At 38.4% G+C, this 20,192-nt stretch overlaps 1 protein-coding gene across 1 annotated transcript in view; it reads right to left on the minus strand.

Annotated features, from left to right (window-relative positions):
* SH3D19 (SH3 domain containing 19) overlaps positions 1-20,192 on the minus strand; it is a gene marked incomplete at its 5' end in the record, with an annotated part of 150,904 nt that overhangs the window by 25,148 nt on the left and 105,564 nt on the right. Inside the window, 5 exons of the mRNA XM_082483062.1 lie at positions 6,614-7,600; positions 8,212-8,413; positions 8,643-8,790; positions 10,016-10,058; positions 18,305-18,345. Coding sequence (XP_082339188.1) covers positions 6,614-7,600; positions 8,212-8,413; positions 8,643-8,790; positions 10,016-10,058; positions 18,305-18,345 — 1,421 coding nt within the window. The remainder of the gene's footprint in view (positions 1-6,613; positions 7,601-8,211; positions 8,414-8,642; positions 8,791-10,015; positions 10,059-18,304; positions 18,346-20,192) is intronic.

A 20,192-nucleotide genomic window follows, 5' to 3' on the forward strand; every position in this document is an offset into this window, starting at 1 on the left:
ATCTGATATGGCACATTCAGTCAAACAGGTACTTGAGCGGGCTGGTAAAAGTATCTTGTATATAAGAACCTTTACATAGAAGTAGCTTTTCCAATGTAGTTGCCAAAGCATTAGTTTTATTTCTGCACCTGCTTATGCTGTTTTACTAAAAGCACACAACACTGGAGCACAAGCACACAGTAATTTCAGAAATTTTATCTTGAAGGTTATCCTTTCTCCCAGAAACATGATGTCCAGATGCCAAAATAGAAATTTCAAACTTCTCACACATTAACAAGATTTTTTAAAAAGAGTTGTGCGAAGACTTCAGGACAGGAAGAATTTATCCAGCAACACTTATTGCTACTCAGAGCAGAGAACATATAGTGAACTACTTGCATAGGTTTCAGGCATTGCTCTCTGTTCACTGCTGACATCTGATGGATCACCACAAAAAGCAAGGCAATTCAAGGCTAGTGATCACTATTTTTGAGGAATGAGTCCAATCCAAAGAATGAATGATGTGTACAGGATACATGTGGAGTTTGCAGATGGAATCCAGCCATCAGTATGACAAAAGTGCACAAAGTCAAAGAATTATGTAGAGTTTGATATTCTCAGGAAAGTATAGAAAAAAAAAAAAACTTGCTGAGAGATGCAACAGAACATCCAACCTAAATGTACTCGTTTAAAATGCAAGATGACCTTAACTGAGCAATGAAATATCTCATCTACATTGTTAGAAAGTCAGAGAGCAGATAAAACAAAATCTGCTACTGGAACAGCAAAATTTCTCGGGCTATTGTAACACTTAATGGCAATACAAGCATTTATGGGGTGGAAAACTACAGTGCTACATCATACACAGAAACAGATATAAATGGACCTTTTCTGAGTTTTCAGCACTTCTTTCTCAAACTGCAGGACTGCAGGACTGCCCACACTTACTATTTGTATGTATCTAAAAGCACAACTGTTGGGTTACTGCTAGCTTGTCCATACTAGTAAAGGTGATAGTAATTACACCACCTTTGGCACAAAAGGACTACTTATAGCAGCACGAGCTATTATGTGAGATATTGGAAGCTATTCCTACATCATTAATCTATTTTAATAGTTGAAGTAAGACTAGGATAGTTCAGAGAGAACCCAACCTCCTGCCCAGAACAGATCAGTCGTGAGGTGATGTTTTTAGAAATTGGTTGCATAACTTGGTCTCACTTCAAAAACTGGATGCAGGAGGGTATTTGGACATGCAGTGGGTGACAAAAAAACCAACCCCCTTAAATTACCCTGGAGATGAAGAAACATGGCCTTGTCCATTCTTGCCAGGTGAATGAATGCTTGTTCATTTGCAAGAGATTCAAGTGCCCCAAAACAGGCAAGCTGGAAATCTCCAAAGCAGAGGTTTGGTGAGGGAAAGCAGCAGGGCATACAAAATCCTTTTAATGCAAATGTGAAGGACAGGGGAATTTATAATGTTATTTAAAATACCCATCCATCCTCTTGCAAGAATCTCAGATGCTTTCAGCAAAGGAAATAAATACTGTTTTATTTATAAACACTTCTTTTAAGTAAGCACTTTGTTGTTCGTTGACAATCTTTCTGATCAAAGGATATCTGCATTTTAAGTGTTACTGTAAAATAAACAGATTTAATCACCAAAGACAACAGTTATTGTTAAGAACATTATTACATATTAGTGTGTTACCACTTAATAGCATCTATAGACATGGAACTCAAAAGCAAATTCATTTGCATTTGACAACCAAAAGGGCTCCTCATCTATTATGTAGCTATGCTTTTAAAACCTTGTTTGTTTCCTGAAACTAGATATAAGGCCTTCTCCTGTGGTAACAACGGAGTCACTTCCAAGCTCCTTGAAGACTCCAATTTATGTTTACTAAGCAAACATCTGTAGCTTCTGAAGAGTTAATGGATGCTTGTTACCACTTCTACTGGAAATTTCCAACCTCGCAGCAAAACCACCAGGACACAGCACAGACCCATACCTCCACTACTCCACCCCACAGTAGCATATCTTCAGGTAAATCTCTTTTTGTCAGGGGTTTAAGCCAAACAGCATATCAAAATGGATGAGACAGCTCACTCTGGTCCGGGGATGATACTTTAGGCATTAAGTAAATGAGGAGACAGGTAACTTTAAAATAATTACAAGAGTCATTGGAAAGTAACACAGCAGAACCCTAAGAAAAGCTGCACTGTTTTGAAGATACGTCTGGACTAATCTACTAGTTAGAAATATTTTAGTTCTTTTTTTCTTTTCCTTCCTGAGGAAGCAATTAAAAACAAACAGCTGGGGCAATATCCCCACAGCAGACAAATTTGGAGTTACTCAAGCAGCAGTTTTTCTGAACTGACTACAATGTCACACAAATTCCACCATTCATGCCTCAAGAAGGAACAATACATAAAAATGGATAGCAGCTCTGGTTTGGTTGTTTTTGGTTTGTTTTTTTTTTTGCCATAAAGGCAGAAATGAACTTCCATAGTGTGATGAAGTAGATAGACAGACAGATAGACAAAACAATTAAGAACTGCAGTCGTCGTATTATTGTTAGAATTGAACTACACTAATATGATGAATATATCAAAAGAGAGTGCTGTGTCCTGCTGGTAAGGTACGGCTTTCTCTGAACTACTTTTCAAAGCATTTGGTTTAAATTGAGCTCTGGTATATCAGGCATAGAGCAATCAGTGAAGTATATGCTGTTTTAGAGAGAGAAAAGCGAGAGAGAAGAATGATGCTCCGCACACAAAAAGGAATGAAAACACTCTAGCAAGATCACTTCCAGGTTTCAACTTAAATGTGTGCTTTAAAGGCACTGTTACCTTATTTTTATTTTTTGTCGAAAACATACATTCTCAGAACATTTAGCAAGCAGGCACACCACATGCTTTAACATAGCAACTAATAAAAGTTATGGGTAAAATCATGTATCTTCTGAAGCCATGGAGTTTACACTCAGTTCAACTTGCACTAGGATTTCATTTCCAAGCGTTTGTAAAAATGGATTAGTGAGAAAAGAGCCGACCTGATAGATTATCGAAACTTTTTAAATTCAGGAACTGCCCAAGTCCCTGTTATCAGCTATAAGAGAAATGCAAAAATACCCCAGATGGTCCAAAGTATCACAAGTGTCATCAAAGCATTAGCACCTCAAGATTCAGAGTCCCAAACAGATGCCTTCACATTCTAAATGACTGACTTGAACAGGAGTAATTTCATTAGGGTGTAAGTGGCTTTGAACATTATCTCCAGCCTTTGAGTCCAAAATTATGGCACTTAAAACCTGCATCAATTTTGGCTGCTGATGAAAGGAGCAGTTCTACAGATTTGTCATTCCTGACTTCTCCTTCCTGGCACTTCCATTGGGCCAGCATCAGACACAGGAGTTGGATGCAAGGTTCTGCCACAGTTCACCACTGAATCTCAGTGCTGTTGTGCTTCCACAGCTTCCACAGACTTCAACTGGCAGAGTGGATGCTGAAAGCTTTGAAAGGGATCTTGGTACCCAGAGTCTCTATTTGCACCAGAACGGTTTCCCCCCTCCATATAGGTCAGGCAAAGATAAAACCATTAATGTTTGGATAAGGACAAGATCAGCCTACTAACAGCTGTGCTGTGGGAGATGCTGTCAAACACTGATGAAACCCATGGGATTTCCTGAGGTAAGTTTTGAAGAAAATCATCCAGCTAGCTTTAGTAGTTAAACACTGACAGTTAAACTGGCGAAACTATAAATTGGTTTGTTGCTAACACTGTTGATCTTAGCATGTAAATAATATTCAAATATCTTTCACTACGGTGGAGACAGTAGCCTTCTGTTAGAAGAAACTGATGTCTTACATCAGTCAACTAAATTGCTGCGGAGACTGAATTTGTTTTGCTTGTTTCACCTTTTCATTCAAATGATCACTTCAGCTTCTGCGCCCTCCCCATCATCAGCTGAATGTTTCACATTCTTATTTTTGCATCAGCTGTTAGCAGCAGCAATCGATCCGTCCAGTTCTATTTACATTAGTCTAAGTACCAGATGCGTTTGTGCTGTATCAGAAAAAAATAAGTTTTGTGAATGCTGTAATCTGTGATGTAACACTGCTCTTTGACAAACAAGCTGTTGGTGCTTAGTTTCAACCACCACTGCATAAAAGCCTTCCTCCTTTTCTAGGGTTGCCATAACAACAAGCAGAGCACTGTCATTTTGCTAAGTAATGACAATGACAAATATGTAAGAAATGCAAAGGTCTGGGGAACTGGGAGCAAGATTACAGCTTCTCTTCCTGCCTTTACAAAACATTTTACTGCGGATTCATCTTGCAAATCCTAAGCTGTTCCTATGGGAACATGAGAAATAGCTAGTGTTAGTGCTCCGTGTTGCCTCATTTTTCAGAAAGCCAGTGTTCTTCTTGTGGATGCTTTGTCAAGACACAGCATGGCATTATAATCAAGAGTATAGGATATGATCTTGAGCTCACAAATGCCTGCAAAAATCTGGAATTAATCCTAATTTTACAACGTAATAAAGTAATAATGCTGTCAAACCTTTTTCTCTTGAGTGGTTAAGAAGGTTTGCAGCAAAGATGCCATGTTATGAAATGAATAAAATCATGGACAGGTGACTCAAAAAGAAGTCAGGAAACTATTATCTGAATAATTCTTCTGCTAACCATGAGAATAGAAAGTATTTTCTTCTTAATTAAATCAAGAATAACACCTGGGACACCAACCAGAAAGATGAAGACTGACACTCTTACAACTTCATCATTAAAGCTGTTTTTTCAGGTGATTTTTGTTTGGGATCACTCGACCTCTGATTTAACAGAAGAATTAATGTTATTTATTTTTTCCCTGTTGGGGGAAAGGCAGCTTTTTAGCGTACATAGCCAAAACATCATTTTACTTTTTATGTACTTTCAAACTGTAAGTCTATTTACTGTGAGGATGGTGAGACACTGGAACAGGTTGCCCAGAAAAGTTGTGGATGCCCCATCGCTGGAAGTGTCCAAGGCCAGGAACCTGATTTAGTGGGAGGTGTCCCTTCCCATGGCAGGGGGGTTGGAACCAGATGATCTTTAAGGTCCCTTCCAACCTAAACCATTCTATGATTATATTCTCTTTTCTTGCCTGCTACTTAGAACAGTTAAATTTTCCCTCCTTTTGTTGCATCTATTAATCAAAATAAAATAACTGAAACTACAAGTTTTACCCTAAATGCATGGAAAACAAGAGTCACCCCTCGCACTTTTAACTTTCTTCTAAAACCATCACATGCACAGTGGCTGTTCCACGACTCCAGTCTCCAGAAACGATGATCATGACTCTGTTCCCAGCTAGACACTGTCAGTCATACACTTCCTTGACATAAGTACAAAATGCCTCTCCAGCCAGCCTGTACTCTTCCCTTCTTCCAGGCTTGGTACAGCTTCTGCAGTGTTTCTGGAATCTGTCAGTCCAAGAAAATATGGACTTGAATCCACATTGAGTTAATTACCTCTCCTGCAGGATCTTCTGTTGCCTTATTTCAGTGCTTTCATAAGCTCCCCTGAGATCTTTACGTTCATACACACCAATCTCAACAGTTTAGGGCTTTAAGGGACTTTCTACATCTGCCTTGGGGTTTTTATGCCAATACACAGGAGAAACAATAACAAATCAGAACTTCACCTAATGATATAATCCACAAACTGTGAAGAAATCGCATTTGTTAACAATCATTAATATTGACTTACTGTGACAACTACACAGTATCTACGCTTTTCTTTTCATAAAGCTGAGATGTTTAATGATAAATGAGGTTAAAAAAAAAGATTAAAAATCATAGCTAGTCCTTTCTATGACACAGACCCTGGATTACAATGGGACTTGTAAGTCAAATCAGGACATACTTGAATATTACGAGGGAAAAACCTATTGCTATAAAATTTAATGACAGCCCAACACCCACCTGTGTCTTAAAATACCTAAAACCGCATTAAAAAAAAAAAATTGACCCCAAGTGCTTAATGGAATCAAACAAGATTTATGAAAGGGCTGTAGTTGTAGTAATTAATCTGTCCATATCAAACAATTATTTTCACTTATTAGAAAAAATTGAAGTTGTGTAACAAGCATATGGTTGCATGACAAGGCAAGACACAAAGACAAAATAAGTAGGCACTGCTGAGATGGACAGAGTATCCCAGTATGTTTGATCACAAGTTTCCCTAAATGCAACAAACATTGCTGCTTCTCTACATGACTAGATTTCCAGTACAGAACTGCAGGCACTCAAATAAATTAGTCAGATTAGATGATAAAAGATGTCCCAAGTTCCCCAGAGAGAACTGTGATACATTCTGGAGGTGACGTTTAGCGTATAACATCAAGTCTTTTATCATTATTTTAGTAATCACATAATAAATCCAGCAGGGAAGTCCTGAGATTTATATAGTCTTGAAACCTCCTAAGTCTCAAAATCCAAGCAATTTCATAGTGATCTGGACATAATAGAAAACCAAAAATTTCATATACACACATAAACCCTGTCAAGACAGGTAGACGTAAATCACACAGGATCATACACCTGCAAAGAGTAACCACCGTAACGGTTAAAAAAAAAATCCTTCTTACCTGCTGCTGCTTCAGAACTGATGCTATCTTTAACTACACAGGCTGGACTTAGGGGCAAAACGTCATCATCAAAACTGATCAGATCTCCTTCCACATCTAGTTTATTTTGCAAAGCAGGTGCTGAGGAGTTGGCTGCAGGTGACAATTCCCCCAGAGACTTGAAAACTTTTTCTTGGGCAGGTACAGAAGCCCGTGGGGGAACAGCAATCGGTTTTAATGGGACCAAAGAAAGGGCAGGATTTTCTGCATAATGTGACTTTTTAGGAACAAGAGGCCTTGGAGCAGGAACAGGAAATTTCTTTTGTCCATCGCTGTTCTTTGATCCACTCCTTGCATCAAGAAAATCACTACTACTACTTTTAACAAGGCCAGGTTTTGGTTTCTTTGGAAGTTCAGGTTTGGTTACAACACTGCTCCCAGCTACTTCAGGTTGAGGCTGCAATTCCTTGGAAGGTGTTGATTTGCTTTCTGTCCATGCATCCCAGTCTCCTGAAATTCTGCTTACCTCTGGCTTAGGAGCAACTACTGGTTTCTTTGCAGTAACAGGTCTTGGGGTGAACGAACGAGGGGCAATTTCTGGCTTTTTTAATAATCCTGAGGTATCATTAGTTCCTTGGGATTCAAAAACTTTGATCCTTGAAACAATACTATTTTGGCTCTTTTCTGTACTCATGCTGTCCATCGCCAAGTGATTGTCTAGTAAGCTATCATCTAAGAGAAGTGACTGCTGAATTGGAGGTTGCTGCCTTTTTGTGGTAGACTGGTTCACTTCTCCATTTTCTATCTTACTTTCAGTATTATTGACCACAGGTCTGAGATTGCTTCTTGTTCTTGGCTTTGGCACAGGACATATCACAGCATTGGGATTTTCTTGGCACCTCTGACCTTCAGAAATTTCAAAGACTATTAAGGGATTCTCATTTTCTGAAGGAGACCTATTCAGGAGAGATGCAGAAGGCCTAGGAGGTTTAAGAGGACTCTGCCCTGCTAACAGAAAAGAAAAGGTTTCAGTTATCTATTCCAGAACACTTTATTTATGTTATTTTTTGTCAGCCATCAGGATGGTAAACATGACACTTTTCATTCAGAACTTACTGCTGCTCGTGAAGCTGCAGTTCTTTTTCTAAAAAGATGAATGAAAAAAATATACAAACTCCAGGAAGAAGCCGAAGATTGCTGAAATGCATGCTATCTACACGTTGTGAGTTCAAAACTACTTGTTAGCTTGCAGCATGAGGAGCATGCAAGCAACACCTAGACAAAAGAATAGTAAGTAACTTCCTCAGCTTGGTTTGCACACTTTTCAGTCTTAACGTGAAACACTGCTTCTATTCTGATTGGAAATTTGAGCTCCTCTGCCCCAAAAGTAATTGCCATTATGACTGAATCGAGCAAAACTTTCAAGATTTAATTATAGTCTAACCATGAACGCAATGGTAATGCTTCAGAGCAGAGGATTTTTACAGAAATTTGCAGAAGTAATCTTTCACAGAAATTTAACTGTTATTCATATTAAATGCTGCACAGACTGATAATAAAGAACATCTTCAGGAGACAGAATAAGGTTTTCATCAATGAGAAATCCAAAACAGCCTCACCTGGATAGCCTGCAGATTCCCAGTGTGTAGGCACACTAGTTTTTACATTACTTCTTGGCAAATTGCCAATTACTTCCTCTGGAAAGTCAGTTTGTGTTGCAGAAGTAGTGGTATGTCTAGGAGCAGCGGCATTATTGTTATTTGTTGTATTGACTTGCACTTGATTGATTTCTTTTATCACCTGCTCATATGATGGTGGAAGCTACAAAAGAGAGGGATAAATATTAATGTACATCCAGCTATGATCCTTTTAAAGAGAGACATATAAATTTAAAAATACTAAATTAACGTATGCAGACAAAAAGAACACTGTCATAGTCTTTTATTCAATGTGATGAAAGTCTAAGCAAGCAAAAACCTCTGTTCCTCTCTAACTTAAAGTCCTTTTTACCTTTGTAAATGGAACACACCTCCTGTAAATTCATGCTCACCTCAGCTGGAATATGCTCATTTCTCCTCCACTGAGCATGAGATGAAGCAGAAGGGAATCCTAATCCCTGAGGAGTGACAGGGCTTGCACCTGGAAACCAGGAGGATGGCCGGAGGGGTTCAGCAGCAACTATTGTAATTTCAGGACGCCTGGAAATGAAGGCAAAGGGGAATAATTATCTAAAACTTTTTTAAATAGTTCTTTTAAGTATAAAAGACCAAGATTTTCTCGGCATGGGAAATCAAGGTAGCTCAGGTCTATTTGATTTAACCAAAGGTGTTTTCCCATGATTTCAAAGTAACTTATTTGACCTTTCTAGCAAGCACTCAGGCGTCCATTCAAAGCACCTAATTAAATGCCTAAGCCAAAAAGTAGGTTTATTGGCTCCAGTGAAATAATTTACATGCTTAAAGTACTTAAACACAAGTGTAACTCTATTAGACGGAAGAAGTCTTACTCTTTGGGGATAATGAGAACTAATCATGTGTTTGCCCTTAGCCTGCTACAACGTGAAAACAGTAGGACAGTTAAAACTGCTTCTGGCTGGCTAACTAAAAGCTTGTCTACCCTCAGACCTCTCGGGAAACCTCCCGCTGTGCTAAAGTGGGGCAGAGCAAGCCTCACAAGGCCTTTGGGACAGGTCCTATTTGCTTACAGCATCTAGTACAACAGGGACTTCTGTGACAGTTCAGGACCCGTAGGTCTACCCCTGTTTTATCACTGTAACAACTGCTTTAGAGCATAAGCTGCAGCGATAGCCCACGTTCTCAGACCATGGCCCCCAGAGTACAACCGATCAATCTAGAGTCTCACGCAAAATAGACCTTGAGAAGTGAGTTTTGTGAGCAGACAAAGCATCTGCTGCAGAAGCCTCTGTCTGCTGACAGAAAAAAAAAAAAAACGCAGAAGCATAACTTCTAAAACTATTGGAAAATGAATTTACAGTTCCTTCACACCTGAAATAATGGCAGACTCAGTTCACCAGATATCCAGGTTGGTGACCTCCTTTCTCAATACCCTTTGAGAAACTGGAAGGAGGCATGAAAGAGTGCTTATTTTCATTGTGAAGTGATCCTGTAAACAGATGTCAGGAAAGTAAAACAGTTCTGCAGAGGTTTGATGGTTGGTTGCATTCTTTTTTTGAGGATACATACAAAAGTTGATGAGAAAACTCCTCAAACTCTTAACCTACCGTGTGTTTAAGAATCACAGTATTTTTATTTTATTCCAAGTCTAATTTATTTTTAAACACACTAAGGATAGAGAGAAGGAAAAAAATAAACTAGAGGAGAAAGCCATAAAAAGTAATACTGTGACACAATCTAACAAGTTTTACAGTAACACCTAATTGCAATATAAATAACACCATCATACCTTCTATCCCGCTGCTGTTCACTATGGCTAGAGGTCCGAGAAGCTATTTAAAGAAAAGAAACAAAAGTTTTGAAGATGTTAAAATATACTCTCACTGCCAAAAGATGAGGAAAATAGCAGAGCCCTTACCAATCCACCATCAATGAAATGGAGAAGATATAGCATCTGATCATAAATTCCAGATTTTAAGAGTGGCCAAGTAAAAAAAAAAATTATTTGTATTAAATATGAGGACAAGCTTTTAAAAGGTTTAGGGTGCAGTTTCATAATCAGTTTAAGACAATCTATGTCCAAGTTTCCACCAAGAAAGATGGGTGTCCCCTTTCTTCTTCCTTACCAGACATTCCTACATTCTGCATTGTGGTGACCCTAGAGTTGAAACTTCTTTTTCTTTATTTAAAACAAACCATGAATAAAACAAAAAGAAGTGTTAAACACATCTGGCTTTGCTTTCGATGGCTCATTTCTGAGATGTGTTCTTTAATCTTTTTTTTTTAATGTGTCTTTGTGTTTCTTTTAGAGAAGGGAAAAGTGCTAAGGCACAAAATCTAAGAAGCTATTTTACCCTCGCTTACATAAAAAGAAATAATTAAATGCTACCAGTTAGAAATTTCCTAAAGTTTAATCACTTGTGGATTAGAAGTCAGCAACATTTCTTTTTTTTTTTCCAAACCATGTGTTTTAAGTTACATAAAATAAGTGAATCCTGACCTCTTCATTTTTCTATTTTTGCCATATTTATATTCAAATAATTTTTTTCAATGGCCACATTATAGTTTCATGATGATTTCTTTAGAGAGAAAAGAAAATTATCCAAGGGACAATTGTTTGCATAGCAAGTGCCATTTAAGAAGTGGTAGAGTCTTATTGTGCAAAAGATGACAATTATGCTATTCCTGTGCCATCACAGAATCATGAGCTGAAATTGGCAAAGCACACTTGATTCAAGAGTCTGCATAGTGTTGTGTCAGACATACCTCTTCGACAGGGCATTTTTGATGTGCGCTATTCATGAATGCTAGAGGAAAAAAAGAAGGGGTTACAGAAGAGGAAGAGGAGATGAAGGAGAACAAACCAAGGCTTCAGAGTGCCAAAAACCATGACCAAATGGGTTAGTCACACAAGGATAGCGCACGTGCCAGTGTTGTAAGAGGACAACTGTAATGTCTTTTCACAATATAGTCTCAAAAAACTAAAATAAAAGCAGATTTTATTTCTAGCCTCATGCTGAGTTTAACAATGGCTGTTTAGAAGTTTCCTTTGCAATAAATTAACCATGAAGAATATAACTGAATATGGAAATGTCCACTGAGTTGCTCAACAAAGAGCCGCTCTAGGAATGAGGAGAGGGAAGTCAAATGTCTCTGAATGCTTTATGTAGTTTAAAAGCATGGTTTATTTGGGTCTGCACTTTTTCCCTTTCAAAAATAATGGGTTACACTGAAGGGCTGATACAGATGCAAAGAAGCTGGGATCCCATAATTTATATTCCCACCTACCAAAGAGGTATGGGCAGGCAGGTTGATTCCAGTAAGAGGCACACCTCAAAGTTTCGGGCATGACTGCACATCTCCTAACCCAGTGCTGTAAAAATTTTTTCACAAAAATAAGTAAATAAAAATCCCCTACACCTCACCCTCACTTTCTTCTTCAGAGATCTTAATGCAGCATTGCTCTAATACACACATTAAAGATAAAAAGACAAACTGACCCAAACCAACCAATTCCAAGATTACTTTTGCAAAAAGGATGGAAGAAAGTGTTCATTTGGTAAATGTATTCAACACAGCTGCCTGGGGTATAGCCAAATTACAATGATAAAGGCATTAGAAATAAAAGCTAATTAATGAGGGGTGTAAAACTGAATTATAAACCTGTCAATTTCTTTCATTATTTCTTCATTTCTAGATAAATTCTACATGCTGCTTTCTCCTGTGAGACTCTAAATGTACTTCTACTTATTAACATTCTTAAAACAAATAAAAACCTAAAAAAAAGTAAGACCTTTTTCCTTTCTTAACATAGGCAAAAAACCTCCACTGAGGCATCTATATAATCCATTAAACTCCAAATTTCAAGTAAACAAGTAAACTCACTTGAAAACAATGCATTTAAAATATTTCATAAAAATAACCTTACTAGTAGACACAAATAGTCTCTCCAAAAGGGCTAATATCTAAGCCATCATATATGTTTTCAGAATGTGCTCGTTCTGTTTGGAAAAAAAAATAATCTCACAGGCATTTATGGAATCAAGCTGCTTCCATGTATGTAAACATTTGTCCTGGTTTGAGGTAAAACAGAACCAATTTTGTTCAGTAAATTCACTTCTTAGCTGGGCCTCTCTAACTACTGAAATTAACTGCATATTGTGGAGACAGTGTTCACTCTCTCAGAGTGATAAGACCAATGTTTACAGCTGATGCCCAGGCATGGGATGCAGAGAGGCTCCTGCTTACACTTATTGCTATAACCCCCAAGGCCAACCAACTTTGTTATCTGCCCCGTTGGAGGGTCGGAAGTGGAAAAGCATAGTGGGGTCCCACCTGCAGGGAGGAGCAGACAGGACAGATGACCCAAAACTGGCCAACAGGGCATTCCATCCCATCTGCCTCATGCTCAGTATAAAAGCTGAGGGATCAAAGGGTCAGCTCTCTTCCTTCAATGGCCGACATCTGAGGAGGACTTTGTTCGTCTGCCTGTGATCCTGATCCTGACTCCAGATCCGGAATCCAGTTCCCGTCCGTCACTGAGTCCAGCCTGGGACTGCCCCAGTGCCAGCCGGTGTCGTGACTGTCATCTCGGGAGCCTGATACGGTTTTGTATATATTTTTCATTATTACTTTTTATTTTATTATTACTATTTCATTAAAGTAGTTTAGTTCCTTCTGAACTCATAAGTCTCTTTTTCCTCCTCTACCTCTCTCTTTGAAGAGGGGTAGAGGGGAGCATCTGTCGGTCCCATCTGGGGTCCCCCAGGTCCCCAGTAGCGGATTTTGGCCTAAACCACGACAGATTAATTAGCTACTCAGTCAGTAGAGCATGGGACTCTTAATCCCAGGGTCGTGGGTTCGTGCCCCACGTTAGGCGCCAATTAATCTGTCGTGGTTGGCCTTGGGTGTTATAGCAATAAGTATAAGCAAGAGCTTCTCTGCATACCATGCCTGGGCATCAGCTATAAACATAGGTCTTACCACTCTGAGAGAGTGAACACTGTCTCCACAGTATGCAGTTAATTTCAGTAGTTAGAGAGGCCTAGCTAAGGAGAAAAGTTACTGAACAAAATTGGTTCTGTTTTACCTCAAACCAGGACAACATTTAATATAAACATTTATTTTTTAAGAACCTTGATAAAGTTCTTCCCTCCTTCCATCAACTGCTCCCCTGTTTTTATCGCCACATTTTTGTTACAACTACACTTTTATAACATTTTTTGTTTTGGAAGCTCTTAAATCCACAGTAGGAGCAGAGAGCATCTCTGCTCTCACGTTTCCTTGGAGTTCCACAAATGCTAGGGAAAAGAAAATATAAACTTTCTAAATAATCCTTGCCTCCAGACTTGCACAGCTTTTATTCCTTTACCATTTCAAAGAAATGAATTTAAATTAAAAAGCCTATGAGAGAAGACACCAGTTTTTAAAATATAGCACACACCTGATTTAAAAACAAAAGAAAAAACCCCACAGCCATTTTTCTGGCCTTGTGGTCTTTTGATCCTGTAAGTCTATTCTTCATTCCCATTGCAGATTGCCTTGAAAAAGCACGCTATTCATTTTTCCCCCAGATTTCAAATTATGACAGCTTTAAGGTTTAAAAAAACCTTTCTTCCATCAGGGGAGTTACTGGAAATGTACTTCAGTGCTGGTTTACATACAGACAACTGAAGACAGTTGTCCCCTCAACTTTCTCACTGAGAAATGCTCAGGGTGAGAATTGTTGACATTTCCAGGAGCATATGCTTAGTGGTATTTAAATAAAACGTAAGCAAAGCAGTTAAAGAAGAGGTGGGAGAGGAAAAACCCAGTGCATAAAATCCACACCTTTTAATCTTAACTTTATTGGTCTCAGGGGAAAGTAAAAATGTCAAATCAACCGATAACATTGTCACTATTTATTTCCATTAGGGTCAGTGAGGCATCTAAATGTGTTTAACCTAGTACAGTAGAATTCAAGCAAGTAAAGGATTAATGGTAATACTGTAAATGGAGGACAGATCAGTGACTTACAGATTTATTTTTTGTACATATTTCTTACAAGCACTATTTAGGGGGCTTTATCCAATTATTTTTGAACGTGCAGTGGTAAAGGGAACTCAGTTTGTGCTGTACACTTAAGTTTGGAATGTTTTTCCTCTACTGTTTCTTCTCCAGGTCCTACTTTTCAAGCACGCTTAATATGTCATTTGTATTTGAAACACACACAGATTATGGGGCAGGGGGCATTTTAAGCTATGAGATCAAGATGCCTGTGTTGGTACAACCACCATTACACCACAAACCCATAAATTGCAGTGTTACAGACAAGCCAGTGGCAAAAGAAGCCTGACATGCATTTTTGAGTCTTTGGAAGAGAGCTAGGCTAGAATTTACAGTCTTTCAGGCAATCTTTTAAGGCTATATAGAGGCAAATACAAAATTCATTCAGGGATCTGCTCAGACACAATCCTGCTGTGAGCACTGAGTGCTTCCACAATATAGACACTGCATAATAATATTCATGTTTCCATTAGCAAATACATATGAAATACCGAACAGTTTTGTCATTGCAGAGTGTTTTAAAAGCAAGTTTCATTCTGCATTAAGGATTGGAAGCGTAGCCTCAAATAGCCCAAGTCTTGTGGGAAATCAATCTCAAAATTTTCTGATGATTTTTATCTATTGTCCCTTCCAGTAGGTGTGAGTAAACATGATCCTGCCAATTAACTATCTCAGTTAATTCATATCAACTATTATTAATAGGTTTTAAAGTACTAGTATTACTTTCTACAACAAGAACATGTGCTAATATTTAACAATACAGCTTTTTTCAGTACTGTTCCAACACAGGACTAGACATTTCTTCCATCAATCCTATGAAATATGTAGACTATTAGACAGAGGAGTTATTCTTCTCACAGTATAGCTGCCTAGGAATAAAAGGTTATTCATTATAATATCTCAAGGAGAGCCTCAAGAGTGGGTGAACACTCCCTCCCTTACCTACAAAGTAATACACCAGAAGAGTTGACAGAATGGTCCTATGCAAGAGGCCACACTTGCTGTCTTTGCAATACCAAAAGCATTACATGGCTGTGGAGGGCCTTCTTCAGGGAACGCTAAAATGATCAGGTAATCCTCAAGACAAAACCAGAAAAAAAAATATCTGATTTCACCCAAGATCTGATTAGACTATTTGTGTAAAACTGGAGGTCCAAACTAATTGAAAATTTTCATGCATCTCTGAAGTAAGAGAGTTGAAGCTTTTCTCCTGAACTATTTCTTGGCACAAGGGGGAAGTCTTGCTCCTTTTCTTCCAGGCACCTCAGGGAAAAGTTAGGTTGTCTAACATTAGAGCTAGGCTGATTTAATGCTTGAATGTAGCTAAAAGAGATGGTGATGCCTAATTCCTCTTCCAAACACGGACTTTTGTCCCCTCTTGAACAAATATTAGCACTCATATGACCTCACAATAAGTGAGTTCAGAGTCTTAAATTAATAAATAGGCACCTTCTGTACAGTTTTTGTCCATTTTATCTCCCTGAACCTGCTCACCTTGGGCTCAGACCACCAGCAGCACAGGGGAAAGAAAATGCCACCACCAACAGCAGCCTGTTTCCTGCCTCTGCTTCCCGGCTCCAGTTCTTCTTCGCACAACTTCAGTGAGAGAACTGATCAAAAATAAGCTAAGGGGTGACAGGATTCCTCTTCCTACCCCCAGTGAGTTCAAGCACCCTCTTCACAGCTGACCAAACTGCCTGGCACCATAGAGGGTGGTGAATAAAATCTGCGTAATTACACCCTTAGAGCAAGCCTGCAGTTTCACTCAAATTTGACAATAATGATTTATGAAGGTGCTTCACTCCTTCCCACATCTTTCCTCGGGCTGTACGTTCCTGTCTCTGCACCATTCCCTGCATTATGCCAGCCCAAATGCTTGTGCAGATGGGGAGAGAATGAGGTCACAGAATTGATCTGGCTGGGAAAAAGCAGGAGCCAAAAGAACCTAGGAAGCCCCCAAGCAAAACAAAACAAAAATGAAAAACAAACAAAACCCACAGCCAAAAATGGCTGCAAAACTGCCAAACGGGAAGCCACAGCCTCAGAGTGCATACAAGCTGTTACACATCCTTCATTCAGCCTTATATTTGCTTAGGACAGAGTAAGAATGGAACAAGCCTGCAGGTTCTTGAAATATTTTACGGCAGCAGACTTACTTCTGTAGCCCTGCTCCTTAACACCAGCCTACTCTGGAACACTGGAGAAGCTAACAAAAACATTGTTCACCTTTGTCTCACTACTGCAGCACTTGGCTTGACTCATTACTTTCTTTGGCATTCTCGTGCATGTTGCTGCCTCTGGTGTCAATGGAAATAGTTTCACTGATTTCAGTGGGCGCTGGATTTAGTGGTGTGTCCTGGCCTGAGATCATCATTAAAAATCCAGGGGTAACCTTTGAAGAGTGGAGATTAAAAAATTACTCCCAAGCATATCTCATGTTCTCATGCTTGCTTTCTTCAAGCACATTGGGCTCACTTTTCTGAATTCTACTGAGCTATCAAACAATTGAAACAAAATGCATCATCTTTCTAGCCAGAGTTGTGGCTGAAAGGAAAATAAACCCTCTTCCTCTTTGGCCACAAGATGGAGAGACTCACTGACACAAAGTCATAAAACGTTGTCCACAAGTTAGAAAGTTGAAACCCTGCAAATACCTATCATGTTTCTTGAAAATTAGAGATAAACAGCCCACAAAAGCTGTGATTAAGAATTAAAGATAGACTTCTAACTCTCTTAGGGAAATACACTTTTCCAGAGAATACCATACTTTTTCCAGATTAATGCAAGGGGAGTTAGGAATTATTCAGGGTCCGTTTTTAATTTAGGTACATCCACAGGTATGGTTACTGGCATACAATGAACTATGGTTTCATATACAACGTCCTGATATGTGCTTGGAGATTTTGGAATAGTTTATCACCTGAATAATTCACATGGTACTTATATTTCATCATAGCTTCTTACATATTAATATTATTAAGAATGATGTTATAACATATGAGCCAGGGCTTCTTGACTAGGTTAGTTTTCACTTGATAGTGCCTCAAAACAAAGTATCACTTGCTACTGTATTTTCAAAAACATAGATATCAATTGCTTAACGATCTTTTAGACAGTTTCTCATTTAGATGAGGTACTGGGGCTTAGGCAGTCTGAATCAACTTCTGATTCCACCACAAAAGACCCTCTGATCTGATGCACTCTGTTCTGCAGTTTCCTATCTATGACAGCAGCAGCACAGATAAAGTGCTGCATTTTAACTACAGCATCATGTAGACTTGTTCTGAATAAAGCTTTCATGATCCCCCTTGACTACCTCCAACCTAATCCATACTACTGAGCCCTGGACTAATAGGTCCAGGAGAAACAAATCAGTAGTACATACACTAATTTATTTTTCCCCATAGCAGAATCCTAAGGGTTGTTTCATCAATATGAAATTGAAATAATGGACAGAAAAGACAAAAAAGAAAAGCGGAAGAAAGAAACAGCATAAAATTCTTTGGAAGATGCAGCTAAAGAAATTCTCTCCCTGGAAATATCATGAGCAGGGAAAGGGAAAGAAAAGTTAAATAATTAAATCAGGGAAGAAGAGTTTGGACTTTCATTCAAGATTTATAAACAATTTTTTGTTTTCCACAATGAGTCTGGTACATGAGTCTAATCCTGTCCCTAGTATAGCCAATGAGAAGTTGCTGCAGATTTCTACTGAAGTAGAACAATCTTCTGTTTTGTCAAGTGAATTAAAAATCGAGTATGTGTAACCCAGGTTCCTCAGTGATGGATCACATCTGTGCACAAATGCATTAGCCCATAAGTAAGGAAATATTGTTAATTGGCAGAAGGAATGAGCAAACCAAAACGACAGTCTAACTTGAAGCAAAAAACGAAAAAGAGTGAGAAAGAAATTACAGACCCCCAAAAGCCTGCTAGCTCCTTTGTTGTCTCATATAAACTTAACTAGTTACCAAAAATGAAGATTTAGCAATCTTGCAATATTATGATTCTCAATAAATAGGAAAAGTAAACTTACATCTCTTGATTGCTGCTCTTATGGATGACAAGGGTCCTTGGCTTAATGAAGAAAAAAAAATATTACAAAGTGGTTAAAGTCTCAAACAACAAAGTAACATCATGCAGAAATTCCCCATGTATTCTAAGGATTTGCCAAGTGCATTTTTCCCCTAGGTTGTTATCTTACAGAGACTTCTCCAAAACTCTTGGAGTATGCAACAATACCCAACCCATCCTAATGAAAACCAGGTTACAGCTTAGCTGCAACACTCAGCAAAGATAGAAAGCCAATATTTAAAACCATTTTTTCCTCTTGATTCTGTGTTGAAGTTCACATGCTGTCTCATTTGACAGAAAAACTTGGAAAAGAGCCCATGTGGGTGTGCATATTCTCAGATTATAAGCATTTAATGACCTAACATTCTTGTAAATAAATCCAACTTACACAGACAAGTAAAAACCTACAACTCCTTTGCTAAATATTTTTAACAATTACTTAACAACTTATCTTTCTTTTCAGTTGAGATTGCATTTTTCAGGAATAACTTGGTAGGTGGGGTTAGACATGAAGACAACATGACCAAAAGTTTGTTGATACACAGGGACAGAAAAATGTTTCCTTTTGTCAACCCATCTGTTTTCTTGGTAAGACTAAGGTTTCTGATGCCTCTCTTCTGAAGGCTTTATTTAACGGATATAGCAGTCCCTACTATTTTTGCAGGTAAAAATCAAAATTAACTTGGAATTATCATTTTCAGAAAGTGTTGCAACTTGAAGAACATGGTCTTAATGACCACTTGTGGAGGAGATTAAAAAAAACCTCAACACAGAACTACTTCAGAAAAGGATGTTTTTTCTTTTTTCTTTTTCTCTTTTTTTTTTTTAAACACAACAGGTAAAGAATACTTGTTGTTGAAAAACCTCTGGAAGTGCTGAATAGTCTTTTTAAAGGTTGAAAATAAATAGACTATATTTGACTTAAATTAATACAATATCTTAATTGCAACAGAAAGATATAATAATCAAGTCTTTTCCGGAAACCTTCGACCACAGCCTTCATCAGTGGTATACAGCAGGAATGTTAATACAGCAGAGGGCATTAGCATTTTAACGCTGCTCTGACTCTGCCCGCAACTCTGTCAGGGCTCAGTTTAGCTCCACATGCACTTCCACTGCAACTGCTGATGGCTGCAGCTACTCCAGTGGGATGAAGAATAGGGGGATTTGGAGGAGAGAAGAAAGAGGCGGTCAAAATGGACGTGGATGAAAAATGTCCTCCCTCTACAGTCATTCTGAAAAATAATTAAGACTAGAAATGAATGTTGCTCTGACTGAACTTTTTTCTGAAATAGTTTGGCTAGTCTAGAATAAACAATGCCTGTTTGTCTGGTTTCAGAAACAGTTCAAATGTGTCTTGGCCCCTGTCCACCCAACTAGCAAAGCTGTGTTAGAAAACATTTCTATCAGTTATATTTCACTGTGCATTCTCAGCAGAAAAAGATTCTGCTTTTCCTTCAAAATGCCCCATCATAACACAGTCTCATCTTTGAGAAACACTTCTAGTTGTATGTTCCTCACGGGTGTACCCCAGACTCCTTTTTTTCTTCTTTGTAACTCAAGTCTCTTTCTTTTGGATGTTCATTTTCAAAACTTTATTCTTCTGCTTTCATTGCTGTGAATCACTACTATCTTTAGGGTTTTATTTTAATCGTATTTAGTATCCAGCAGGAAGGAGACTGAAGTCTGCTAACATGAATCTGAAATCTTCTGGAGTAACAAAAACTTTCTATACTCAGAATTCAAGATTTACTTCTGTTTTATAGCAGGAAATTAGGAAATCTATAAAGTATGCATATTCAAGTGTCAGTAAGAACCAAAAGGAACAAGTTAAGTTCTTTCTTCCACTA

This window comes from Vanellus vanellus, assembly GCF_965231255.1.
Source record: "Vanellus vanellus genome assembly, chromosome: 4".
NCBI lineage: Eukaryota > Metazoa > Chordata > Aves > Charadriiformes > Charadriidae > Vanellus > Vanellus vanellus.